General features: G+C 34.4%; 3 protein-coding genes across 5 annotated transcripts; 1 reads left to right on the plus strand and 2 right to left on the minus strand.

Moving 5' to 3' along the window:
- Positions 1 to 631: 631 nt before the first annotated feature.
- On the minus strand, positions 632 to 3,454 carry LOC142631022 (G-type lectin S-receptor-like serine/threonine-protein kinase At5g35370). The gene has a single exon (XM_075805081.1). It carries the CDS (start codon positions 3,434 to 3,436, stop codon positions 854 to 856), a length of 2,583 nt encoding a protein of 860 aa, XP_075661196.1. The 5' UTR covers positions 3,437 to 3,454; the 3' UTR covers positions 632 to 853.
- A 6,285-nt stretch (positions 3,455 to 9,739) lies between these two features.
- LOC142630582 (DNA-directed RNA polymerases II, IV and V subunit 8B-like) lies at positions 9,740 to 16,750 on the minus strand. 2 transcript variants are annotated; one of them, XM_075804598.1, is made up of 5 exons: positions 16,614 to 16,750; positions 16,079 to 16,184; positions 12,462 to 12,622; positions 10,685 to 10,776; positions 9,740 to 10,006 (listed from the first exon to the last, which is right to left on the minus strand). In XM_075804598.1, exons 2-5 carry the CDS (start codon positions 16,149 to 16,151, stop codon positions 9,895 to 9,897), a joined length of 438 nt encoding a protein of 145 aa, XP_075660713.1. In that variant the 5' UTR covers positions 16,152 to 16,184; positions 16,614 to 16,750; the 3' UTR covers positions 9,740 to 9,894. The 2 variants fall into 2 exon arrangements, with proteins under 2 accessions (XP_075660713.1, XP_075660714.1); XM_075804599.1 differs by having other exon boundaries at positions 16,559 to 16,615.
- Positions 16,751 to 18,615: 1,865 nt separating this feature from the next.
- On the plus strand, positions 18,616 to 24,137 carry LOC142631084 (peptidyl-prolyl cis-trans isomerase FKBP16-3, chloroplastic). 2 transcript variants are annotated; one of them, XM_075805156.1, is made up of 7 exons: positions 18,616 to 18,704; positions 20,174 to 20,457; positions 22,004 to 22,087; positions 22,819 to 22,868; positions 23,289 to 23,337; positions 23,457 to 23,531; positions 23,808 to 24,137. In XM_075805156.1, exons 1-7 carry the CDS (start codon positions 18,680 to 18,682, stop codon positions 23,925 to 23,927), a joined length of 687 nt encoding a protein of 228 aa, XP_075661271.1. In that variant the 5' UTR covers positions 18,616 to 18,679; the 3' UTR covers positions 23,928 to 24,137. The 2 variants fall into 2 exon arrangements, with proteins under 2 accessions (XP_075661271.1, XP_075661272.1); XM_075805157.1 differs by having other exon boundaries at positions 23,457 to 23,630; positions 23,808 to 23,943.
- Positions 24,138 to 24,962: the final 825 nt, after the last annotated feature.

Raw genomic sequence — 24,962 nt, forward strand, 5'->3', positions numbered from 1 at the left:
AACCCTTAGGAGTATATATTAGTAAACCATTTAAACAAAAATTTTATGGAAAAAAAAAAAGTTACAAAAAGATAATTTTTTATTAAATGTGATATATCTCAGCCGGTCTACCTACTTTTCTGGGATATATAACATAAATTCAAATAGGGGGCAGACCACCATTATGAGTGGAGAGTGTAGGATCCACCCTACCGTGGTACAAAATACCACCTATTAAATAAACCGATCCGTTCATTAACAGTTTGGATTTTGATAGGTAAAAAAGTTCATTTATTTCTAACAAATCTTATTTTGGAGCATGAATGATAACTGAGTTGGGTCTTGTTGGTCTTAAACGTGGATGATAATCACTGTATTTACAGTGATGATCACTTCAATCTGAGGCACCAAAGTTCTATGATAAAGTTCGAACTTCGAAGCCATGGAGGGCCAGAAGTGATGCGCATTAATATTTGAGTACAAAATTTGGCAAGCAACAGGAGTTGATATTTTCACTATCTTTTTATTTTGGTTAGATGTGCAGCTCTATATGATGGAATCGGAACTGTCAAGTCAAGTGTTAACTTGTACAAAGGCCTAGCAGAACTCTCAACATTTAGCATAATATCAAATTTTCTTATCAAAATTGGATAAAACTGACCATGAAAAGTCTGAGTCACACACGGACTCTTAAGTATCTGAGAAAGGAGAACAAAAACTGGCGAATTTACAATTGGAAGAGGAAAATTGCAAGCAGCATTTGCAGATAAAATTATAACAGAGAAAGGATACAAAGACCAGCCAAAGATCTCAATTCTTATAGATCGTATTAGGCCAATTTTATCCGGTTAGTAATATAGACAATCTAGGAGCACTACCTCGGACCTGAGATCTGTTGTGAAGAGATGTAAGACAATGAGTTGTATGTAGCAATTGTAGCACCATTAGAAGAAGGCCCTTCCATTGTTGCTGTCTCGGTGAATCTCTGGCCATAGGCTCGCAAGAACTTTAGTGACTCGATCCTTGGCTCACCCAAAGGCAATTCACCTTCCAACATGCCAACAACGTTAGCCATAGTTGGCCTCAGTTCTGGGTCTTGGTGTACACAACACAAGGCAATCCGCACTAGCTTCTCAACCTCTTCGCTTGCCACTCCTCCCTCTAACCTTGGGTCTGCAAGCTCCAAATACCTTCTTCGCTCATGCATTTCTAGTGCAATTAGAGGGAAGTAATATAGACTGAATTCTGAACTAGAAGAGTATGAGGATAGGCCATTTCCTTCAATGTCATTATTTTCTGTAATGTGGCCGCGTGTTTGTAATGAGCAATTTTTTCTTCCACTTACAATCTCCAGTAAAACCATTCCATAGCTATAAACATCAACCTTGTTTGAAATTGCTGCACTTGTCAACCACTCTGGTGCAAGATAACCTCGAGTTCCTCTCATTGTAGTAAAAATAGTGGATTGTTCACGACTTATCAGCTTTGAAATCCCAAAATCTGATATTTTCACCAGTAAATTGTCATGCAGGAGAATGTTCTCTGGCTTCACATCACAGTGGATGATCCGGTGCTCACACCCGCTGTGCAAGTAAGCAAGTCCCCTTGCCGTTCCAAGTGCTATTTCCACTCTCTCTTGCCATTGTAAAACAGGACCATTACCGAAGAGTGTACTATCCAATGAACCTCTGTTCATGTACTCAAGAACAAGAAATCGCTGCCTCCCTCGTGCACAGAAACCTGTCAATCTAACCAAATTGACATGGTGGATCTTCCCAATTATTGAAATCTCAGTAAGAAATTCTTTCTTCCCTTCTACTCCCGAACTTGTAATCTTCTTCACCGCCACAATAGTTTGGTCTGTCAGAGTACCTTTGTATACAGTACCAAAGCCACCACGACCAATCTGGGTCTTGAAGTTCTGAGTAGCAGCTGCTAGCTCTTCATAATCAAACCTTCTTGGTATGCCTGGGATAGAGATCATTTGTAGCTCTGCTGATGATGATGAGTTAAGCCGGGCTAGCTTTGCAGTTTTGGTCTTAGAAAGCCTATTTTTCCATAACCACTGGACTGCAAGGAATACAAAGACTATTAATAGTAAGAATCCTGTTGAAGGTAAAAGTACCAAACCGGCAATTGGGAAGTGATGTTTCCGATTTCCCTTTTGCTCAATTGGGTTTTGAGGAGGAAAGTTTCCCAAAACTTTTATATACCCAAAACGATCATTCTCACTGTTAGCGGTGGAAATGAAAGAACCTAATTGGTTTTCAAGAAGGTAACAAGAACCAGAAGAATTTCTATGGATAACGGCCAGACAAGAACAATTTTGAGAACATAAATCTTGGCAAACTGATAAATTTATGTCATGTTTAGCAGGCTCCCTGAAATGATTAGCAAAATAGTCCATGTCTTGGCCCAGTCCCAGATAGGAAATCGAGGAATTCAGTTGACTGCCATTACTAGTTGCATTACAAGCTGAAGGCAGAGATAGTGAACTATCCACTGGCATGCAACGATTGGTTTGACTACTGAATTTTGTTGGACAAGAACAATCTGCCATCAAACGGATTCTCGTGCACAATCCAATTTCTCCGCAAATGAAAGGAATATCACACTTTTCAACTGGTCCCGCAAATTCAAGCATCCATTTATTTCTCACAAACCTGCTTATGCTAAATCTGCCTTCAAAACCCAACTTACCTATCCGAAATCCCGATGGACCAGTGAAAACTACCTGAATCACAACCTTGGATCCATCACTTGCTAGCAAATACAAACCAGTACCATTCATCAACATCAACGATACTGCCCCATTGGAGTTTTTGTAAGCATTTGTATCCATGGACAATTTCCAATAAGTCATCCTATTCCATTGCAGCACGACATCACTGTCAGTAAGCTGAAGCAGATAATCACCAACCGATATATCCTCGCCTGTCACAGCGCTTTCCAATGATTTTCCAACTGGAATAGGCTGTCCCATGACAATGGTGTCCGTTGGATAATCAAAACTCTCCCACAGCGTAACGTTTTTTGCATCAACCAACATGAGGTTTCCTGTCTCTAAAACCTGCATAGCAGAAACCTCAGAACTCAAAGGCGGGGTTGACCATAGAACTTTACCAGCCTGGTTTGTGATTGTGAGGCCGTTGGTAGTTAGTGACAACTTGTCAGAATTTGACATGGGTGCGTTACGGTTTGCAGACCAGATTGTGGTGTTGGAAGCAGTGTGGACGATGGAGAAGTAAAAGTATGAGGACAATGGTTTGGCATCAATTGTGGCTTTGAATGTGCCAGTTGGAGAGAGCAAGAAAGTGCCCGAGTAGTCGATGAATTGGATATTGGAGACACTGAAGTTGGGGCTGATCGAGTGGGTGGAGATGGGGCCTGAGAAGGAAAAACTTGGGAGGAAAACGCAGCATATAAAGAAGAAGAAGAAAGAGAAAAGGCAGCCCATTCAAGCAGAGAATATGTGGGTGTGCTTGCTCTAGTAAGAATGATAATGGAGGTAGAAGAGGTGAGTGTTTTGATCTCGGGCTGCCCCATTTGGAAGGTAATCTCACGTAAAAACAAGCAATTCCACTGTAGGTCTGTGACATCAATTTGTTGTCTTTACCTTCTATTTCTTCGTATTAGGTGAAATAAATCAGAGATGGGTTGACTGACTTGTGAACGAATTAATGTATCTTGGAGAAGATTCAGACTGCTCGTAACCCATCCAAAAGACACGGTCCGAGTTAGTATGACCGTAATCCTCCATTGTCAAAGTATGCATCACTTACTATACCTAATAATAGGAAAAATTGACATGATTTTTTTTTTTTTAATGTGAAAATTGAGAAATAAGTGCTAGTTCCAAACCATCTCAAAATGATGTCATTATTTTCTTGCAAAGTATATTTGATTTTGGTATAATATAAACAATTTGTAAGTTAAGCGGAATATTATATTTGTTATCTGAAAAATGTTCTAATTTTTGTAATTTTTTTTTTCTTTTTGGGTTGTTACAAGGGAATAATGCATTTGGATAATGTATAATTTTGATTAGAAAATACAATTAATCTTGATTATTTCATACGGAAAATAGAATTACTTTGCATTTATGGGGAATTTAGCCAACATTTTATAAAACATTTGTTTGCATTTCATCACATAATGGAAACACGAAACTTACATATGAAGAATTAACTATATTACCAAAATGTTTCTCACCAGAATAAATACCAACATTTTTTCCTTCCATACTATTTAAACTAGTTTATAACCTCTCGTACATGCATAAATACAATTAAAAATAATCTTAATTAACACACACGTGTGTGTGTGTTTCTACTTAGTTAGTAACAGATAATACATGCATATTCGTAATATTACATAAATGACTTACAAATTTGAATTATTTTCGGTTTAGACAAAAAAGTAGCTCATAAAAGTAAAGTATTTGAAACTCTTTTTTTTTTTTTAATTTTATATATTGAGTTAGATATATGATTAGATTTTTTATGATTTATTTGTATTGGATTTCTCGTTTTCTACCTTGAATTAACTCAGTTGTCACAAAACCAAATTTATCAGTTTGCCAAGATTTATACTCTCAAATTTGTGCTTGTGTGAGTGTTTTTCATAGAAATTCTTCTAGTTCATGTTATCTTCTTGAAAAATCATTTAGTTTCTATCATTTCAACAACTGAAAGTGAGAATGAGCGTTTGGGGTATATAAAAGTTTCGGGAGACTATTCTTTTGAAAACCCAAATGGACAAAATAGTCCATGCCAAGGCCCAGTCCCAGATAGGAAATCAAGGAAATCAATTGACCCCCATTTCTATTTGCGTTACAAGCTGAAGGCACATAAAGGGAACTATCCACTGACTCGCATCCACCATTGATTCTAGCTACCACGGAATCTTAGTGAACAAGTACATACTTTAGGGCTACCATTTCTCGTACACAATGCCATTTCTCCACAAAAGAAAGGAATATTGGAATTTTCAACCAATGCAGCAGATTCTAGCACCCATTTATTGCTTATAAAGCTCCTAATGCTATAGCTGCCATCAGAACCCAACTTTTAAAGTAGAATAGTAATATAGATCAATGCCGAATAGTAATATAGATCAATGCCAAATAATTTAGTATTTGGAACATGTGATGTAGGTGATTTTTTTTTTTTTTAGTGTGCTAAATGCTAAATATTTAGCATTTAGCACACCTAATGCTAGTGCTCTTAGGTTTTAAATACTACCTAATTGTAGATTATTAAATATTGAATGATGGAATAAGGATATCATAACAAAACCAAAATAATCTGACAATGTACAATCAAATTCTAATAAAATAAAAATAGAAATTGATGACAAAAAAAGATTTGTTAAACATCAAGGCATTCTATGTTAGACATTCAAGCATTTTTCGAGAAAACAGAAAATAGAAAATTAGGATATGTCCATCGAAGTCTTTGAAAGAAACAGAAAATTAGACATGTTTGACATTCAAGCATTTGTCGAGAAAACAAAAATAGAAAATTAGGATATGTCCATCAAAGTATTTGTGAAGAAAGAAACAGAAATTTGGACATGCTCATCCAAGCATTTGATTAAAATCAAAAAGATTTAACCCAGACATTCATCTAAGCATTTGAATAAAATCAAAGAGAATTAACCTAGACGTTCATTTAAGCACGCGAATAAAATAAAAAAAAGACTTAGACATGTGAATAAATTCAAAGAAACACATAGACTTGTTCATGTAAGTGTGAGAATAAAATCAAAGAAATACCTAGACATGTTTATTTAAGTAATTAAATTAAAAATAAGAGAAATAGAAATACCTAGACATACTAATCTACGCATACAAATAAAATAATAAAATTTGAAATTGCTAGACACGTTGATCTAAGCATACAAGTAAAAAGAAAAAATTATAATACAGAATTGATCTCATTCTTCATTTTAAATGTAAATGTAGGACTCGTTTTTACCATAAATGTGGACAAAGACATCATTTCGGCCAATGTGAAGGCAAGGACCTCAGTGGATTAATGGTTGTAGTGTTGATAGTGATAGCCAGTTTGTTATTTCTATGTTATTTATTTTTACATAAATTAAGAGTTCTGTCAAAGTTAGATTTGGTTTAACTTTAAGTAATATTATATCATTTAATATATTTTTTTATAGGTTTTAAATTTTGACAAATCTATTGTTGAACTGTGTTTTCTCTTTAATCAATGTCACACCACTTAATATTTTTTATTTTAAGTTATACCGATAGATTATATTTTCTTTATATATCTTCCGTGCTTAGAAAATTTCAAAATAATTTGAGATCAATAACTATTTTGTGTATGTGTAATTGTATATTTTGATGATAATAAATAAATCATAACGTAGCAACATATTGCGCATCCTGAGATACTAGAAACTAGAGCCAAAGGAACTCAGCAAGAAAAGAACACCTTTGAATGTTGACATAACAAGTACCCAAGGATATAACTCCCAATTAGCCTCGTTAGAATATCTGGTTCAAGACCAGTGCCCATTGTATTGTATTTTAATTCTTGTGATGTAGGTATAGTAAACCTATGTTGTCATGTTTATATAAAGGCCTCTTTCTATCAATTTATTAGGTTTTAACATGTTATCGAAATGGACATGATTTGGGTACAGTGCATAGGACACACTAGACCCAATCCTTGTCCTAGCAAAATTAAGATTGGACTGCTCAGGGGCAGAGTTAAAAATTTTTGTATGGAAGGACAGAAGTCTCATGGTGATTTACAATTCAAGAAAATCCAAAGTCCAGCATGCATACATACATACGTGCATGTCTTCCTACATTAGTTAAAAAAAATATTTATCAAATCCAAAGCAATAACTTGTGTGTGTGTATGTGCATGTGTATGTGTATGTGTATGTCTTCCTTTATTAGAGCAAAACTTAAGTACCATACATTAAGTAGAGTACATTAAGTTCTTTAATTAAATTTAACATCGATTTATCATGACCAATAAAATACAAATAATGTTATCATTTTTAAGAACAATTAAATTCAATACAAGGGTTTTTTTTTTGTTTAATTCTTAGAACAAGTTAATATAAAAATTATTGAGAGAAAGTAGTAAATACATCAGCATCTAGAGCCACAGAAAATCAATGATGAAGGGTCTTCCCTGGCACTAGTTATTGCTATTACTTTACCCACACACTCTCTATAATTCTCACACTACTACACTAGTACAACGTAGGTCCTTGAAAATTTATGAGATATGGTCTTAGCTAAAAAAAAGAATTATACAAATATATATATTGGCACATGGCTTACGTACTTAAAAGAGTAATGGAAAAAGAGCCAAGGACACAAAAGTGAAAAGGGCGTTAGGGTGAGGGAACTTTCATGGCTGACACATTGGAAGGGAGGCCAAGCTTTTCTCTTGGAGGGGGGCAGCTCTTAAATAAATGGTAGAAAGACCTATTTTTACCTACTATTAGAGAGGTTTTAAAAATTTTGGGGAGGGCCAATGGTTAACATGGCTCCGCCCTTGGGACTGCTTTTCTTCTCCTTTTCGGCATCCCCACTCGCAATGTCACTATACAAGCATTTTTGCCGCCATTCATGCTCTACCCATTCGAAATATAACGTTTGGTAACAATTTTTTGTTTTTAATTTTCGGAAACTTGTTTTTGGTAATATAAAGAAAAAAAATTGTATTTTTTAAATCAAAAACATGTTTGGATAGTTGAAATTAAAAAAAAAAAAAAAAAGTTTTTTGAAGAAAAAAATAGAAAATACAAAAATATGTTGTTACTAGAAGTTGGACTCTAATACTAACTCATTAAATGAGACAAATTTATTAAATCAAACGAGTGTTTTCATTGACTTTTTAAAACTAAAAACTGAAAACAGCATTTTGCATGTTTTTAGTTTCATTCACAAATTGAGTTTTAAGAACAGTTTTTGTTTTCTATCCATTTTAAATTACCAAACAAGTTTTTTAGTTTTAAAAATAGAAAATTATTTTTGAAAACAGAAAATAAGGAGAAAAAATAGTTATCAAACATACCCTAAACTTTCTAAGCATTCTTTCGAGCCATTAATCATACAACTTGAAAGAACAAGCGATCTTTGGTTCAAAAGTTACACAAAGTCACACACACACCAACCAAAAAAAAAAACCCCAAATCAATGTCTTGACTTCATTATAAAGAACAATCATTATAGAGATGGCATCATAAATTGAAACCCTATCTTATGTAAAAAAAAAATTAAAAAGAAAATCACTCAATTCTAAAGATTTCAAGATGATTTGCAAAACACTACTGAAATCAGCTCCAAAAACCGCCACATGCCACCAAATCTTCTTGCTAGGTGCCTCCATGCATCATTCCACACGTGCACTCAAGCCCTTATGCACCACATGAGTACTATGTTTCCTCCTCTCCCGATCATACGTTCGCATTGATAAATTTGAGCCTGAGTGGTAACTTAACTTTAGGGCTTAAATTTACTAAACCTTGTATTTTCGACAAGAGTATCATGTTTACTTAGTAAAGTAATACTTTTTTTTATAACAATGCTACACAACAAATTCACAAACTTGTTTTATAACTTATTAAGATGACAGATTCTGATTAGTACATCACTTTCACTAGAACTATCGCTCAAATTACTTTCATTGCACACCAATCACAACCAATCATCTCGACAAGAGCCTCATGTTTACTTAGTAAAGTAATACTTTTTTTGACAACAATGCTACACAACAAATTCACAAACTTGTTTTTATAACTTATTGAGATGACAGATTCTGATTAGTACATCACTTTTACTAGGACTATCGCTCAAATTACTTTCATTGTACACTAATCACAACCAATCATCTCGACAAGAGCCTCATGTTTACTTAGTAAAGTAATACTTTTTTTGACAACAATGCTACACAACAAATTCACAAACTTGTTTTTATAACTTATTGAGATGACAAATTAGTACATCACTTTTACTAGGACTATCGCTCAAATTACTTTCATTGTACACTAATCACAACCAATCATCTCGACAAGAGCCTCATGTTTACTTAGTAAAGTAATACTTTTTTTGACAACAATGCTACACAACAAATTCACAAACTTATTTTATAACTTATTGAGATGACAGATTCTGATTAGTACATCACTTTCACTAGGACTATCGCTCAAATTACTTTCATTGTACACCAATCACAACCAATCATCTCGACAAGAGCCTCGTGTTTACTTAGTAAAGTAATACTTTTTTTGACAACAATGCTACACAACAAATTCACAAACTTGTTTTATAACTTATTGAGATGACAACAATGCTACACAACAAATTCACAAATTCACAATTATGAAAATATTTGTAAAATTTGTTACATCTTTAGACCGCTTGTTTTCCCTACTCAAAGACTACTTGTTTTCCTCACTCAAATTTAAACCTTACTACACAAAGATCACTGAGGGACTATACCTAACTCCATGGGATATTGATATTGGGATCAATGAGATTTATCCTATAGTATTATTACCTTCCCAGACCCACCACAAGAAATCCTCCTTTCCTTTTTTGCTCAATATAAATAGAAAAAAAGGGGGGAAATGTAAAAGTTTCAGTTTTTTTTTTTTTGGATAAAATTTTCAGTTATTAATTGGGCAGAGCTGCATATTTCTCTAAACCAGTCACGTTGGCAGCACCAAGAGGCTTAGCCTCCTGATCATTTGCACCACACATAGGAATACATAGAGGTACAATAACATCGATTTTTATAATAAATTCAGTTTTCACAATTATAAACTTAATGTGTCATTGCACCCATGTATCATAATTTGGCAACTAAAGAAAAAATCCTCCATACAGCAAAGGGTACGAAGTTAACAAGACTTTGATCTTATGACACAGCTTCACACCTTCCTCATGAGGACATACAGCCTCTGATCAAGCTCAAACTTGTTGCAATGAGATGGATCTCCCCTCAGCATCATCAGAAGCCCACCAAACGAAACATTTATCTCCCTGAAGAAAAAAGCAGAACCTGATGTAAAAGCTTTCTAAAATAGATGACTAGAAAACTTCTAAAATAGATGACTAGAAAACTACCAAAGGGTCCAAAACCCTTGGAATAGTGATTGTTATTGCAGCATTTAACTGATATGCATTGAGCTTAAGATAAATTAATATTTTTTTTTGATAAACTAGAACTTTCAAGCTTAAGCTGCACCTTAGTTTCTCAACAAACAAAAAAAAAAGCTGCACCTAAGCACTACAATTGGCCCTCATTGAAACTTAGGGTGGAGTTTGTGCAAAGGCACAATTTCTTTTCTCTTGGTAAGTTTTGGATCAAAAGGAGTGAAAACGGGAGATTCAAACTAATGACCTCTGCTTCATAAGACATGGTCCCCAACCGAATGCACTACCTTTTTGGGATTGTGAATAGGCACACTTTTGACAACCTTATCCACAATAATGGCAAGAACTGCACAGTTCTGAACCATCCATGTTGCAGACAGTGCAGATCAGATGCCATACCAACAATCATTTATGGATATGACATAGTTAACCGGACTAAACACACTTAAGTGAGTAACTAAAACAACTAGCAGCTACGTTTTTCTTTGCTTAGCATCTATAAACATTTATAACAACTCAAGACATGTAAAAAAGAATTAATGTCTGAAGAGTAGCACTACATACGCTTTAATTCCACGTCCTGAACCATCTGCAATTTTATACAGTTTCCCATACATGACATAATCAAATCTATCTGCAAGTGACTGCCGACTGCCCTGGAAAATAATTAAGAATTAATTTATTAGGGCCTCAATAATTTGAAGATCCACAAAATTCAGGAAAAGCAAACAACCAAAATACAACAAAGAACAATGAATTTTTTAGTGGCTCAAAGAACTTTTATCATTGAAACTTAAAGAAACAGTTAAGAGAAACGGTAGGAACTAAAAAAATGCACAGGCACAGTACAATAACATTTATAAAGGCTTTAAAAAAAAACTTTATAAAGAAATGGTAGAAACGAGAAACTCAAAAAATGCACAGGCACCATAGAAGCCAAGTTTACTAGCTGTTAAAGATCAGTCAATGTAACAATTCATCTATGAAGCACGGCTGCATTTCGGGATTCGGGTGCGGGTGCGGGACTCGGCAATTTTTGAAAAAGTAGGGTGCGGGTGCGGGTGCGGCAATTAAAAAATTATTAAAAATATTTTTATTTATATTTTTAATATATTGCTAAACATACTTTTTTCACATTATATAAATATATACCAAATTTAAGAGCAATAGTAAATAATAACTAGAGTACAGAGAATGGGAGAGAGCCTAGCTAAAGAGAAATTTTTTTTTTTTTTTGAATTTCGGCCGGTATTGGCCGATTTCGTTGGTACCGGTTTGCGCCCGATACGTACCGAATCGGCGCGAATCGGCCCGATTTCGCGCGCATTGGCCCGAATCAGCGCGAATCGCACCGAAACAAGTATTTTTTTAATGCCCGACGCGGCATGGACGCGCAGGCAGCGGCGTCGCCTGCGCGTCCCCGCGTCGGGCCGCGTCGGACGCGGGTGCGGCGGGCCAAACGCCGCACCCGTGCTTCCCAGCAATTCATCATGATGAACCTGCCGTCAATTCCATCACTATAACAGCTATAGAAAGAGACATTTAACCAAGAAAAAAAATCTGCCAAAAATGAGGTTCTAGGGTTGAAAATCCCAAAAGGCTACATAATGCAGGAGAGCCTATGAAATTCCTAGTCAATGGACTGTCTTGCAATGAAGTGGGTGGCAGTTGATTGTTCAAGGTGATACAAAATTGGTAAGGTTTATCAACACCGTTTTGATGTCCCACAAGAAGCTATCAAATGCAGAGTAATTAAGGGCCAGTTCACAGTCAAAATATCATGGAAGAACTTAGGGAGAGGGTAAAAAAGCAAGGCAACTATTTCTCCAATAAACAAAAACTGTCTAATTCTCAATTAAACCAGGTTTGACTTCATTTAGCTGCAACAAGACATGATTACAGAATTCTAAATAACTCACCTAATAAACACCCAATTGACAAACTCGAAATAAGAATACACGCGTGTGAGTAGTTGTGACACAATGAGGCTTAATTGAGAAGGTGCCGTAAATAGACCACAACTTAGGTTCTGGGCAGGACTACTTTAAGTCTTTAATCTACAGTTCTACCATAAAAACACCAGTATTCTAAAGCTAATGACTCAAATTAAAACTGCTTCAACCCTATTTAACCCTGCACACTCACACACAGGGACTTCCAAACGTACGTAAAACTCATATTCATCAAACACCACATGTAAACCCCCTATATTACAAAATCAAAATTGTCACAACACTCTGCTACCAATAGTTAAAATAATTTTTGTTTTTAAAAAAAAAAAAGAAGCATAAACAAGTTGAGGATAATAAACTAATGCATACTACACAAGTATTACAATTACCGGAGTATAATAGCCCGTGTCAGGTGTTCCATCCAGATTTAGTGTTGGAGCTATTACCATAGCAAACTTATCACCTTCCTTCACTTCAAAATCCTTTGTAACCATCACATCCAGGTGCATGAACATGTCAAACTTCTCACTTTTTGCTTCAACCCGAATAACTACAGAAACACATTGGATGAAATTGTGAACATAAAATGCCTACAAGACATGTATATCTAAAAAATACAAACAGATATCTAATCATGATAAATCTTTCTAGGTCAACTAAACATAGTACATTCCTATCTAATGTAGAGTCTAGCATAAATCAGCCCGCAAACACCATAAGTATAAAACATAACTTTACTGAAAAACCCTATACAACACTTTACCATTCAAAGGGCACCACCCCAAACACAAAGAATATAAAGAACATTGAGAATGTCTTCCACGGAAACTTTTTTATAATTGTAAACTCAACCATAGTAACAACTAAGGGAAATTTAGTTCTCCAGCCCTTAATAGAAATACATTACCATCATACAGCCAGTGCAATTTTAGGATCACTGTTAAGCTAATAATGGAGAATTTAAGGACAGGTGTCACAGGTGGTGAGAAGTCAATTTCATTTTTCTTTTCGTTTATTCATTTGTAACTGTTAAGAGTCAATTCTGTAATTTTCTAGTTTCTGGAAATGGGTTGCACCATTGATCCATTAGATGTTATTTTGGGGTTTGATTATTTTATTGGGCTTTGTTTGCGAGTTTAGTTATATAGTTTGGCCTTCGTTAACAAAGCCCATAGAGTCCAAGTCCTATTAGGGTTGGTTATTAGTCCTCTATTTATATGGATGTAATACTTTCTCTTCCTAAATTTTCAGAACCTATCAAGATTTGTATGATACAACCTTCTCTGAGGTGTGATGCCTACAAGTTTATTCCTTTCTTTTCCATCCTTAAATTTCCAGAAACTTGAAAGCTGAAACCTAGCTCACACATGCATTGATTTTTCACCTTTAAAATCCTCAACTACGTATACATATAAAAGCCTCAAAGAACCCAAAACAGCTCAATTGCTGTTCACAGCACCGGAACAACCACCCAGACCTTAGATTTTCTTCTTTGTTTCATCCCCAAATCCTACTATTCCTTTTCATCATTAGAAACCCTATATTACTTCCTATTTTCCAGCCTTTTTTGCATCAACCCCTAAGTCTAATTCCTTAAAATCCAAGCTGACCAAAGCTGCCAGAGCCAGAGCGGATTTGACTAGGTTCCCTTTTTGTCCTACAACAACAGGTCCACTTGAGTATTCTACTTAACTGATATATGAAGAAAAAAAATTTATAAACAAGCATAGAATTTGTAAAAATTCCCAAACACATTCTAATGCTGGTTTCTACGCAGACTGTAGTGACAGTTTGATGATTATTTTGCATTTCAATTAGGAAATAGTACAGCGCATCACAGTGCATAATGCAGCCATAAGCCTGCAGTTCCTGACGATTTTACTTTAAAAAAAAAAAAAAACTATAATCCCTCCAAGCCCTCATATTCTTTAAGTTCACAAGTTCTACTTAAACACAAGGCTCATAAGGGAATCAAATAGCATTGGATGGTCACATAAAAAGCTCGTATTATTATGGTATTTCAAACTCTTAGAATGACATGAAGCAATGCTTTTTGATACTAAAAGGAGGCTGCCTTATCATTTCAGCTGATAAATAGCCAAAATATAATTCACACAGCTAACAATGGGAGCAATAAATGTTCATTCATGATGCACCAACTTATTAAAATATATAGGTATAGTACTTATTTAAGGAGGAAAAGAAAAGGTTACCTACTGTTGGCAACATTCAACTAGTTGAAAACCCAGACAGTTCTGCTAATATATTAAGAAGTTTTACAACAATTTTTAAAGACCAACTCCGCAGACTTCATTATACTTCATTATAGAGTGAAGCTTTGGACTGATCATTGGTGTGGGGAGTCTCCTCTTCAGTTGTCTTTTCCGAGCATGTATGGGATTGCATCCAATAAAGAGGCATCGGTGGCCTCTTCTCTTGAACGGTTGGGGATTGAGGAGCGGAGAAGCTGGAATGTTCATTTTATTCGGAGACCTAATGATTGGGAAATGGGTGGAGTGGATGATTTTCTCCGTACCTTGGGTTCTAATCTTCCTCCCACCGAAAATGTAGATCGTATGCGATGGAAGTTAACAAAGAATGGGGACTTTGATATTCATTCGTTTTACAATCAGTTGAGAAGCCCCGCACCCATTATCTTCCCTTGGAAAGGGGTTTGGAAGGTTAAGGCTCCTCGGCGTGTTTCCTTCTTTGTGTGGACTGCTGTATGGGATAGGATCCTTACAGGGGATAATTTGAGGGGTAGAGGGTTGGATTTTGTCAATTGGTGTATCATGTGCCGCAGTAATGGGGAGACGACGGATCATTTGTTACTTCACTGTGAAAAGGCTTCTCAACTGTGAAGTTTGGTTTTTAAATCTTTTGGGTTTTCTTGGGTCTTGCCTAGATCAGTTGCGGATACTCTATTCAGTTGGTGGAATTGGCCTGAAAAGCATTCATCTAGCATTTGGAATTTAGCTCCTTTATGCTTGATGTGGTGTCTCTGGAGGGAGCGCAATAGGAGGACGTTCAAGGACATGGAAAGCTCAGATGACCAACTTTTGGCCTCTCTTAGTGGCACTCTGTTTGATTGGTCTAGGGCTTGGAAACTCACCTCTAGTGATTCTCTCCCTATGTTCCTTAGTTCTCTCCTGTGTACTTAGTCTCTTTTCCTCTCTTTTCTTTTTTCTCTTTCTTTTTCCTTTGTACTTACCTCTCTGCCTTATGTTTTTTGCATAAGGTAGTGTTCTTGAATGCATATATTTTTTACCTATCAAAAAAAAAAAAAAAGAGAAGCAATAGAAGAGGAAAGAATTTTTTATAATGACCTCCTATAACACCGCTGCTTTTGCTTTTGTATTATCATTGTGTGCCTTTTATTCCTTAAAGGCACTCTTTGTTCCTTCCTCTGTGTGATCTCTTCCCCACATAAAACTTGCTTTGACTCGTGTTGCTTATATGGCTCATGAACAACTACTCCCCCATTTCAGATACCCACTAGAAACTTTCATAGTAGATATTTCTACAAGAGGTCCTACTTCAATCCTTGCAACACCCCTAGAGTAGTATTACATTACACCATTTAAAAATATAAGGCTTAAATACACTGTTGATCCCCTAAAGTTTAGTGCATTAGCAATTTTAGTCCCCCGAAGTTTAAAGTGATCACTTTTAGTCCATTAAATAATGTGGCTAAACTAAAAAACTGACTCATCATCACTCCGTAGGGATTAAAAGACATCACTTTAAGTTTGTTAGGGACTAAAAGCTATCACTTAAAACTTCAAGGACTGAAATCGCAGATGGGTTAAACTTTAGGGACCAACAGTGTATTGTGGCAAAAATATAACAAAATAAAAAGGTCATAGCTTTAAGCTTATTCAACTTGCAATTAACTAGGCTACATAAGATACTTGTACATGCCACATTTACAATATGAAATCAAAATGAATTCTACAATGCAAGTAAAAGAAAGAATAAAAAAATGAGAACCCAAAAACTTATATACCTTTATCAAACTTTTTACCATCTGGGTTTAGTCGCTCGATTCTGAAAATGTCTTCAAAAAGAAACTCCACCATTGTCACTTACTTGCAACCACACCAAATTCTAACCTACACAAAATATACAGAGGAAAAAAAGAAGAAGAAAGAATCAGAAATCACACTTATAATAGTTTGAAACCCTTTAAAATAAGCACCAGGATTTTTCAACCACAAAGCACTTAAAACCAAACTAAAAGCAAAACCCAAATATTAAAATATATATATATCAAAAAATAAAATTGATTAAAACACTATAAAGGGTCAGTAAAACCCTAACACCCAAAGACTCAAAAGTTCAAAATTTTCGGATTACATGCAAAAAATAGGAGTTTTTTTTTTTTTTTTTTTTTTTGGGTTTTGGTAGAAAGAAGAGAAAAGAAGCTGAGAAATTAAAATTTTGAAAGAATATAAAGTCTCGGAGTTTCCTGCGTTTTCTGACCTACCAAAATAGAGGAGAAGGACGAAAGTTTTGGTATTTTGGGAGAGTAGAGAACGCACCTAGCTTAATTTGGAGGGTCTGACTGATGAGAGAGTCTTATGAGAGAACGAACACGATGGCACCCAGCTTTTAAACCAAGGCAAGCTTTTGTTTTTGTTTTTGTTTTGTTTTTTGTTTTTGTTTTTGTTTTTTTTTTTTTTTTTTGAGTCTTTAGCCTGTTTGGGAGATGAAAAAGGAGCAATTAGGAATTGAATGGACCGATATATTTTCTTGTTTGGATGCAGGAAAGGCAGTGCAGTTATTGTTAAAACTTTTTGTTAAATATACGTAGAAAAGGCAGAGCAATGAGACTGGTTTAAGGTGGCGTTTGGTACGGGATAATGTTTTAGGATTCTCAGGAATGTTTAAAGATTCCCATGTTTGGTTGCAAATTATGCTAGGGAATCAGATACCAGGGGAATCCTTAAACTCCTCTCAATAGGAATGTGGATTCCCTTTAAAACAGGTGGGAATCCAGATTCCCAAACTTAAAAGAAATTGTATTTTTTATAAATTGACAATTTTAACCCATTTTCCTTATCATTTAAGCAATTAAGATAAACTATAAAACAAATTATCAATATCTTCTCTCTTGTCTTTATATTTTCCCGCCAAAACAACATAAACAGGATAAATAACTCTGCTAATAGTTATTTTTGTATTATTCTTGTCATTTTGAAATGTTAGATCACAGTTTTAATGAATGTGTTGCTAATTGATAGTTTATATAATGTTTTTTATCTATCTATTTAGAGTAAGATATTTTTTTAAAGGACTAATTAATAGTTTATATATATTTTTTCATTATTTATTTAAAGGAGGATTTTTTTTTTTTAATGGGCTTGGTACTTCACATTCAAATCTAAAGACAAAATGGGAAAAACAAATAATTCATTTAAGATTCCTAAGAATACACCAAACATTATCATCTCACATTCCTGAGAATCTCCCAATAAAACCAAACATAGGAATAGCTAAATTTTTAGGAATCACATTCCTAGGAATCACATTCCTGGGAATCTAGATGTCAGGAGTAATGTGGATTCCCTGTACCAAACGTCACATAATAGTACAATGAGATCTATTATAGAAGTAAAAATAAACTAAAAGTAAAATAAGTTAATATTTTTTAAATCTCAAATGCAACCTTATATTTATGATTGAAAGGCAATGTTTATTATTTTCACTAAGAATTTATTTGAGAACAGTTTATTTAGTTAAAATTGAAATTTTTTTATTGAAAATACTGTAGATAAAATTAAAAGTTAATTGAAATAGTATAGTAAAACTATAAATAATACTAAAAAGTGTAATAAGACTTATAAATAATTGCAAAAATAAACTAAATAGTTATAAATAAATAAATAACTGCATTTTCAACCAATGCCAAATGTAACCTAAATACACACCATTTTTTTTGTTTTTGAAGACAAATACGCACCATTGAAAACAACTGAAAACGTGATTTCAAACTTAAAATTGTAGCTTGAAGTCATGTTTTCAATTGTTTTTGACCATGTGTGCAACAAATTTTCCCTGGTCGAAATGGAAGGTTATTCTTTTTATTTTTATTTTTCTTTTTTTGGGGGTTGCCAAATTTTTATTTTCATTTAATGGTTTTGGGAGACTAGTTTTTCTATAAGTAACCCATTTAATTGCAACATAATCGTTATACATCATGGTAGTCCAAGCAGAAACTCACTTAGCACTTCATGATGTTTCTAAAAAGAATATGATGAGTTTAAATCCATATATTTTTTTATTGTAATTATTGAATTTAAAAAATTATTTATTTTTGTAATTATTGAATTTATAATAATTTTAATAGCAAAAAGACATCTATTTTCAAATGAGATGCTATTGAATATTAATATTATACATTTTCAGACAGTCTGAAAAAAAAATTAAAAATCAGTGCTGAGGTGGCAAGATCATACAAAGTATTTACCAAGATACAACACCAATGGAGAGATGCCAAGCTGGCAGAGAGAAATATATATACACTCACACGCATGACACAACAAGATTTCGTTATCCGTTTCCAAACATTACAGCCTCTTCACTTCACACTTCATAGCCATAGGACATGGCTTCTCTGCTTCTTCCACTTGGTAATCAAATTTTCTCACTTTATCTGTACCTTTTTTTTCCCTCAAATTTCCTTACTTGTTTAGTCATAATTCTGAAGTCAATGTGCATGTCACAAAATTATAAACTGTGTTTTCCTTTTCTTTCATTTCGCTTTTCTCATAATTAGGTAAGTTTGTGAATGTGATTCTGACCCAAAATGTAATGGAACCTGTCTTTCACAGCTTCAGTTTTGGCAAAAATGATGGGTTTTCTTTTTATGACAAAAAAACTTATTGCCTGACAAATGCGTCTGGTTTTCTTGTAAAGAATGTGGAATTCTAAGTGGGAATTTTGTTTTTTATGTTTTAATTTGAGTTTAATGGTTTTTTTATTCTTAGCCACTTCACATTCTATCCATAGAATTCCCTTTCTCAGACCTTAGAAGGTCCATACGTTTGATAGATTAATCAGATTACTATGCTTAACTTTTCTATTTTGGAAATTTTATATATAACCATCTGAACTCTAGAGCTCCACTCCAAGTAGGTAGCTAATTCTGTTGGGGAGATAACACCTGTGGGGACTCCAATTGAGGCCTTGGTATAAAATATAAGGACACCAGTCAACCCATTTAAGATATGGGTGTGGGCTGAATTATGTTTCATGATTCTCATTATGTCATTCATTCGGGTTATGTTTGAATTTTCTGCGAAAATTTTATCATTCCTTTGTAATTTTTTCATGTACATGGAATTTCAATTTGGTTTATCATGCTTTAAAGAGCAGTGGAATCAGTAACTTTGATTAAATAAGAAAAATAGAAGCCAATAACCTCATGACCATTCTAGAGATGTGTTGCCCCTTATAGGCCTATGTTTACGACCGATCCAAGGTTACTTGTATCACTGCAGGAAATGCTTTGAATTGAGGTAGATGGGCTGTGTCATGGAATGAAACTTTTGGCCATGAAAATGGGAATCATTGATCCCATGTTTAGCTCACTAGAAATCAAATAATTTGTTGAAAACAAATTTTTTCCTTTTCGAATAAGATTGACTTCCTTTTGGATTATCATCCCATGAAGATGGATGTAGTTTCCTTAATAAACAGGAGAAGCTACCATGACCAGTTCAAATACATATTAAGAAATTAAGATGCTTGACATGATTTTTGTCAATCATCAAAAGAACTTCCTCTCTCTCGCACTTTGTTCATCTGTCTTATCTTTAAATTCATAGAATGCATTTCTATTATGTGATGTAAAATTCATTTCTTGGTATTTATATATTTCTTTGAAGGTTGGAATCATAGAATGTGAGTGAGATTATGTATTTGATATAAAATTCTACCAGATCTTGTCAATGAGATGGGGTTCAAAAATATAACTGAGGTCTGACTTTTGTAACTGTTTGTCACTGTTTAGTAGTAGTATTTCTTCCTTTAACTGCAACTTCAACTGTCTTTTTTGTTCCCAAACTCTGTGTAGTTAATGAGATTCCTCGTGTATCAGGTTCTGCTTTTGGCAAAGGTCTGTTTGCCAACCATCAAAGCATTTCCAGTGACAGGGTTCGAGGTCTAGTTGTGCGATGCTCAACTTTGGACCTTAAAGCTGAAGCTTCAAGGGCAAGTGAATGGAGAGATGAGTTCAATGTAATTAAGCGTAGGGATCTTATGGGATTGGTTTTTGGATTGTCAGGCCTCTTTATAGACTCATTTGAGTCCAAAGGAGCTGGCTTGCCCCCAGAGCAGAAGCCAAGACTATGTGATGATACTTGTGAGAAAGAGCTTGAAAATGTATGGTGAGATTACATGGCCCCCTTAACTACACAAAATATTTTGTTCTTAGAAGTTCAAGTACCACTCACTATACTGTCGTATAAAATATGCTTTCCCACTAAATGAAGCAGGTTGCGTTTAACCATTTTTTAGCAAGTCTCTCAAAAGGACTATAACTTAGAAGATGGCAATGTAATTACAGTAACTTGAAACACACTACTGTAGGTTAAACTTTTAATTTTTCCTTAAAGACTAAAGCCCTTGGGGGTCCATGCCATGAGTGTGGAGGATATATATGGCATACACCAATGCTTAAGGCATGCCTTTCTGGGTACATTTCAGAAATATATGATTTTTTTTTTTACCAATTAAACTTTAAATGTGCTTTTCTTTCATTTATAGTCTTTTCCATATGTTGTCACATCATCTAAGGTTATTTTATCTGGCTATAAATAATTATAAGTCTTGCATGTAACACCAAATGCCTGCCATATGTGAAGAACACAATTTCTGACATGCTTAATACATGTCTTAAGTCCTGATGACAGGCACAGAGTGGTGTTTCTATGAATAAGGATTTGAAACCTGCCTTACAATTAAGATTATCTGATTTTTTTTTTTTTTCGTTTTGTTTCATTCTATGACACTTTCAAGCTCTTATGTCCATTTAAACCTTCCTTTTCCCCATTTAGAGTGAAGTTTCTTATGTACATTTACGAACCAATAATGCATTGCTCTCTCTCTCTCTCTCTCTCTCTCTCTCACTTCAAAACCATTTTGATGGGTTGTCCCTTATTCTGTAAAATGTTTAGTACTCAACTTTTCTCTCTATTTATTTCCTTGCAACTCTCTAGTATTATACTAGACACAGTCATTCTGAAGGATACCTAAGCCAAAGTCTCACTCACTGGGGCTTAGTTCTCATGCTGCATGTGGTCTCAACATCTTAGCTCCAACTTTTTACATTACTGATTTTCTACTCAACTTGGTCAAGTACTTACTGCACAGGACTCTTTATTAGTAACAAATTAAGTTTGACTATGCATTATGTCAGTTAAACTTATTATCCTGATATGAATGATGTCCATAGTATCAACATTATCTGCTAAAGACATGGATAGGATCCTGACAAATCTGAAGGACACTTAATTAATTAACAAATTATGGAGGGTTCTTTGTTGCCTTCTTCGTCTACTACAATCATTTGGAATAGACTACTTTCATTTATCTATAACCTTAATCTTTTTCCTATCATACTCAATAATGCCAAAGATTAAAATTGTAGATTCGTAGTGCAGTCTTGAGTGTGAGAAACATCCAATCGAATTCATGACAGTCCATATGATCAATGTACATAGAGTTGCTGCAGATCAATATTATATGAGTATATATGTAGGAAGAAATTTATTGTTATTGTAGTGACTATGTTGTGGGTTAAACATTTTCTTGTATGTTTAGATTACCTGTGATCATGATTAAGCATGAAATTACTTTGATTAGATATAGTGTTGACTTCTATGAATGTTGAATTGGTACTAAATGTTGGACTTGCTCTTTAATGAAGGTACCCATGGTAACTACAGAGTCTGGTTTGCAATATAAGGATATTAAAATTGGCGAAGGCCCTAGTCCACCTGTTGGATTTCAGGTGTGCAAATTAGCCTGGCTCACAAATTAACACTTTTTTCTTTTTTCCTGCTATAGGCATTGGATAACCTAAATATAACTTTAAGTAGCTATAATAAGGTTTATAAATTAGTTTCTGGCTTGAACAAAGAAGTTTGTATCTAAGCATTCGATTTTTACACTACATGAACTTCTTAAGAAGCTACACCAAATCTAGCTAAAGGATGGGTCACTAGGAATACAATGAATCTTGACTTTCACTTGAGCAATGTTCAGAATCAACGGGTGAATAGCTTCAGTATGTCATAAGTTCATGCGTCTTTCACTCTTAACTGCCCTCTATTCAGTTAGAATATTTCGGCCATATCCATCAACCTCCACAGCTTAACCTCTCTGTTGAAGATAGATTCTTATATTTGTGGTACTTCTTAGTGGCTAAGCAGATCTGGTTGATATGCCTGACTGACAACCCAGACTAATTAAAATTAAACTAGACCTTTTTGAGAACATACTTCCGTTAATACTGTCAGTTGGGCTAGACAGTGGTTAATAAAAATTCATTATGAAAATTGTTTAGATTTTTTTTGGGGGGTGTGGGAGTTGGATTATATCATTATCACAGCATATCAGAGAAACAGAAAAAGCGGGTCATATCACCTTTGTCTTATGTCTATACTTTTCTTGCCGCTATATTGAGATTTACTCTTCATGTGTCTCCAACTTTTCTCATACCAATGTCATATATGATCACAGGTGGCGGCTAATTATGTTGCTATGGTTCCATCTGGACAAATATTTGACAGGTAAGTCAAATTATTACAAGAAAATGTAGCCAATATCTCTTGCACAAATTAGATGATGCAGAACTTGAATGTGTGTACTCGTAACTCTACAAAATGTCTAATTTGTCACGAGTGGCTTAGAGATAGATTTTTTTTTTTTTTAATGAATTCCACAACAAGTATTTAATTTTCCCAAAAACATTATAACTTAATTATATGCATTTTACCCAACTTAGCAGGTCTAAGACTATTATAAAAAAAAAAAAAGGGGGGGGGGGGGGTCTCAGATGATCGTGACTACCAAAATTACGGAAGATTTTAATTACAAATATCTTTGGCATTACTAACTAGTAACTAGCATGTATACATTGTTTGATAAACTAACGTGAAGGGCAATGTTTGGAGTCTGAGACCCACAGTTTCTTCCTTTAAATTCTGCAGTTCATTGGAGAAAGGTCTGCCTTACATTTTTCGTGTTGGCTCCGGTCAGGTGAGAGAAGTGATTGCATAATTTAAGCTCAATCCGAGCAAGTTTGGTTTTTTTTTTCTGCTCAGTCTTCTAATTTCATACTCCTCATTGGCATATTATAATCTAAATGGGTATAACAGGTGATCAAGGGACTTGACGAAGGGATCCTGAGCATGAAAATAGGAGGGAAGCGTCGACTCTACATTCCAGGATCAGTATGTTTAGCACTAGATGCTTCAAATTCCAACATACTTCTACCTGTATAATTTCCTTTTCCCTTGAGTGCTTTTGATGCTTAAGCTGGTATAAACAAGGTGCAGCATCAATAATGGAAGTGTGCATTCTTATTCACCTAACCTTGCTTTTATGGCATTGGTCAATCATGCAAATACAATGAACTTCTATTTCTTTCTTTTTGTTCTTCTGATGAACAAATATGAGGAAAAATTCTAACATATAGGTGCTTTTTTTTTTCTTTTTTTTTTTATTAGTTGGCATTCCCGAAAGGTCTCACTTCAGCTCCAGGAAGGCCAAGAGTGTCTGCAAATAGTCCAGTCATTTTCGATGTAAGTTTGGAATACATACCAGGCCTTGAATTGGAGGAAGAGTAAGAGAATTCTTGTCTCCAGTTTTCTTTCTTGGATTTTTTGCCTTTGATAGATATATGAGCTTGAAAACAGGTCCATGATTTGAGTACTTACATTGTATACTTCCATTAATTCATTTTTTACCACTAATACTGTGCAAAAGCAGTATTTCTGCAGTTCTATGTAGCAACAATCAAAACAAGTCCATTAAATTTGCTTGACCATTTTCTTTTTTCAAGACAAAGTCTACATTTCGACCCTGAATAGTGTTGTTAACTGATTGGAGGTTTGCACACTTCAACTTGTGCCAATGAACATGCTTAAAATGAAGGCCACGAAAATCTAGTCCTACAAATTTGTGACTCCTGCCAAGAAAAGTTTGTCTAAGCTCCATTTGTTTCGAAATGAAGTGAACTTAAAGATCTCCTAACGTGAAAGGAGATAAGCTACAAATAGATTATTGAGTTCTATGCTGATTGCTGTGTACTAAACGCAACTGATTCTTATAGCACTAAATGGTAGAAATTCAACCATATCCAAAATAAAATTTTACTATGACTATTCTATTTGGAATAGAATGAAATTGAGATAAATCATAAATTGAAGAAAAAAAAGACACAATATACCCCCAATTTAGTTTCTTTGTAAAACACGAAAGCCCATTTGTTATCCAAAAAAAAAAAAAACACGAAACCCCCCCTAATTTAGTTTTGAATGTAATAATTAATCCCCTTGTGCAATACTTAACTACCTTGTTATTTTACAACATTTTTACAAAATGTTGATCCGGCAAACCTCTTATTAATTTTCATTAGGTTTATCATTAATATCACTTTTTTATTTACCAATAATCACTTACTACTTCAGCCATTTGTAGAATTTTTTATAAAATAATTTGTATCTCTAGCATTATTCTAACTCAAAACTCCCTTATGGCATTGTTTTTGGTGAAAATACATCACTAATTATGTTGCATTTTTTTACTCAAAAAAATAAAAATTATGTTGCATTTATGATTGTCAAGGATGTTTAATGATGTTCTATGAGAGATTCTATGTT

This window comes from Castanea sativa, chromosome 4, assembly GCF_040712315.1.
Source record: "Castanea sativa cultivar Marrone di Chiusa Pesio chromosome 4, ASM4071231v1".
Taxonomy (NCBI): domain Eukaryota; kingdom Viridiplantae; phylum Streptophyta; class Magnoliopsida; order Fagales; family Fagaceae; genus Castanea; species Castanea sativa.

Excerpts from the sequence above, each read along its gene's own strand:
- LOC142631022 (XM_075805081.1), bottom strand. The coding sequence starts at position 3,436 with ATGGGCTGCCTTTTCTCTTTCTTCTTCTTCTTTATATGCTGCGTTTTC.
- LOC142630582 (XM_075804598.1), bottom strand. The coding sequence starts at position 16,151 with ATGGTGGAGTTTCTTTTTGAAGACATTTTCAGAATCGAGCGACTAAAC. Across the intron at positions 12,623-16,078 it reads TGGTAAAAAGTTTGATAAAG|TTATTCGGGTTGAAGCAAAA; the intron begins GTATATAAGTTT and ends GTGTTTCTGTAG. Across the intron at positions 10,777-12,461 it reads ACACGGGCTATTATACTCCG|GGCAGTCGGCAGTCACTTGC; the intron begins GTAATTGTAATA and ends ATTATTTTCCAG.
- LOC142631084 (XM_075805156.1), top strand. The coding sequence starts at position 18,680 with ATGGCTTCTCTGCTTCTTCCACTTG. Across the intron at positions 20,458-22,003 it reads GTGAGAAAGAGCTTGAAAAT|GTACCCATGGTAACTACAGA; the intron begins GTATGGTGAGAT and ends TCTTTAATGAAG. Across the intron at positions 22,869-23,288 it reads TCTGGACAAATATTTGACAG|TTCATTGGAGAAAGGTCTGC; the intron begins GTAAGTCAAATT and ends TAAATTCTGCAG.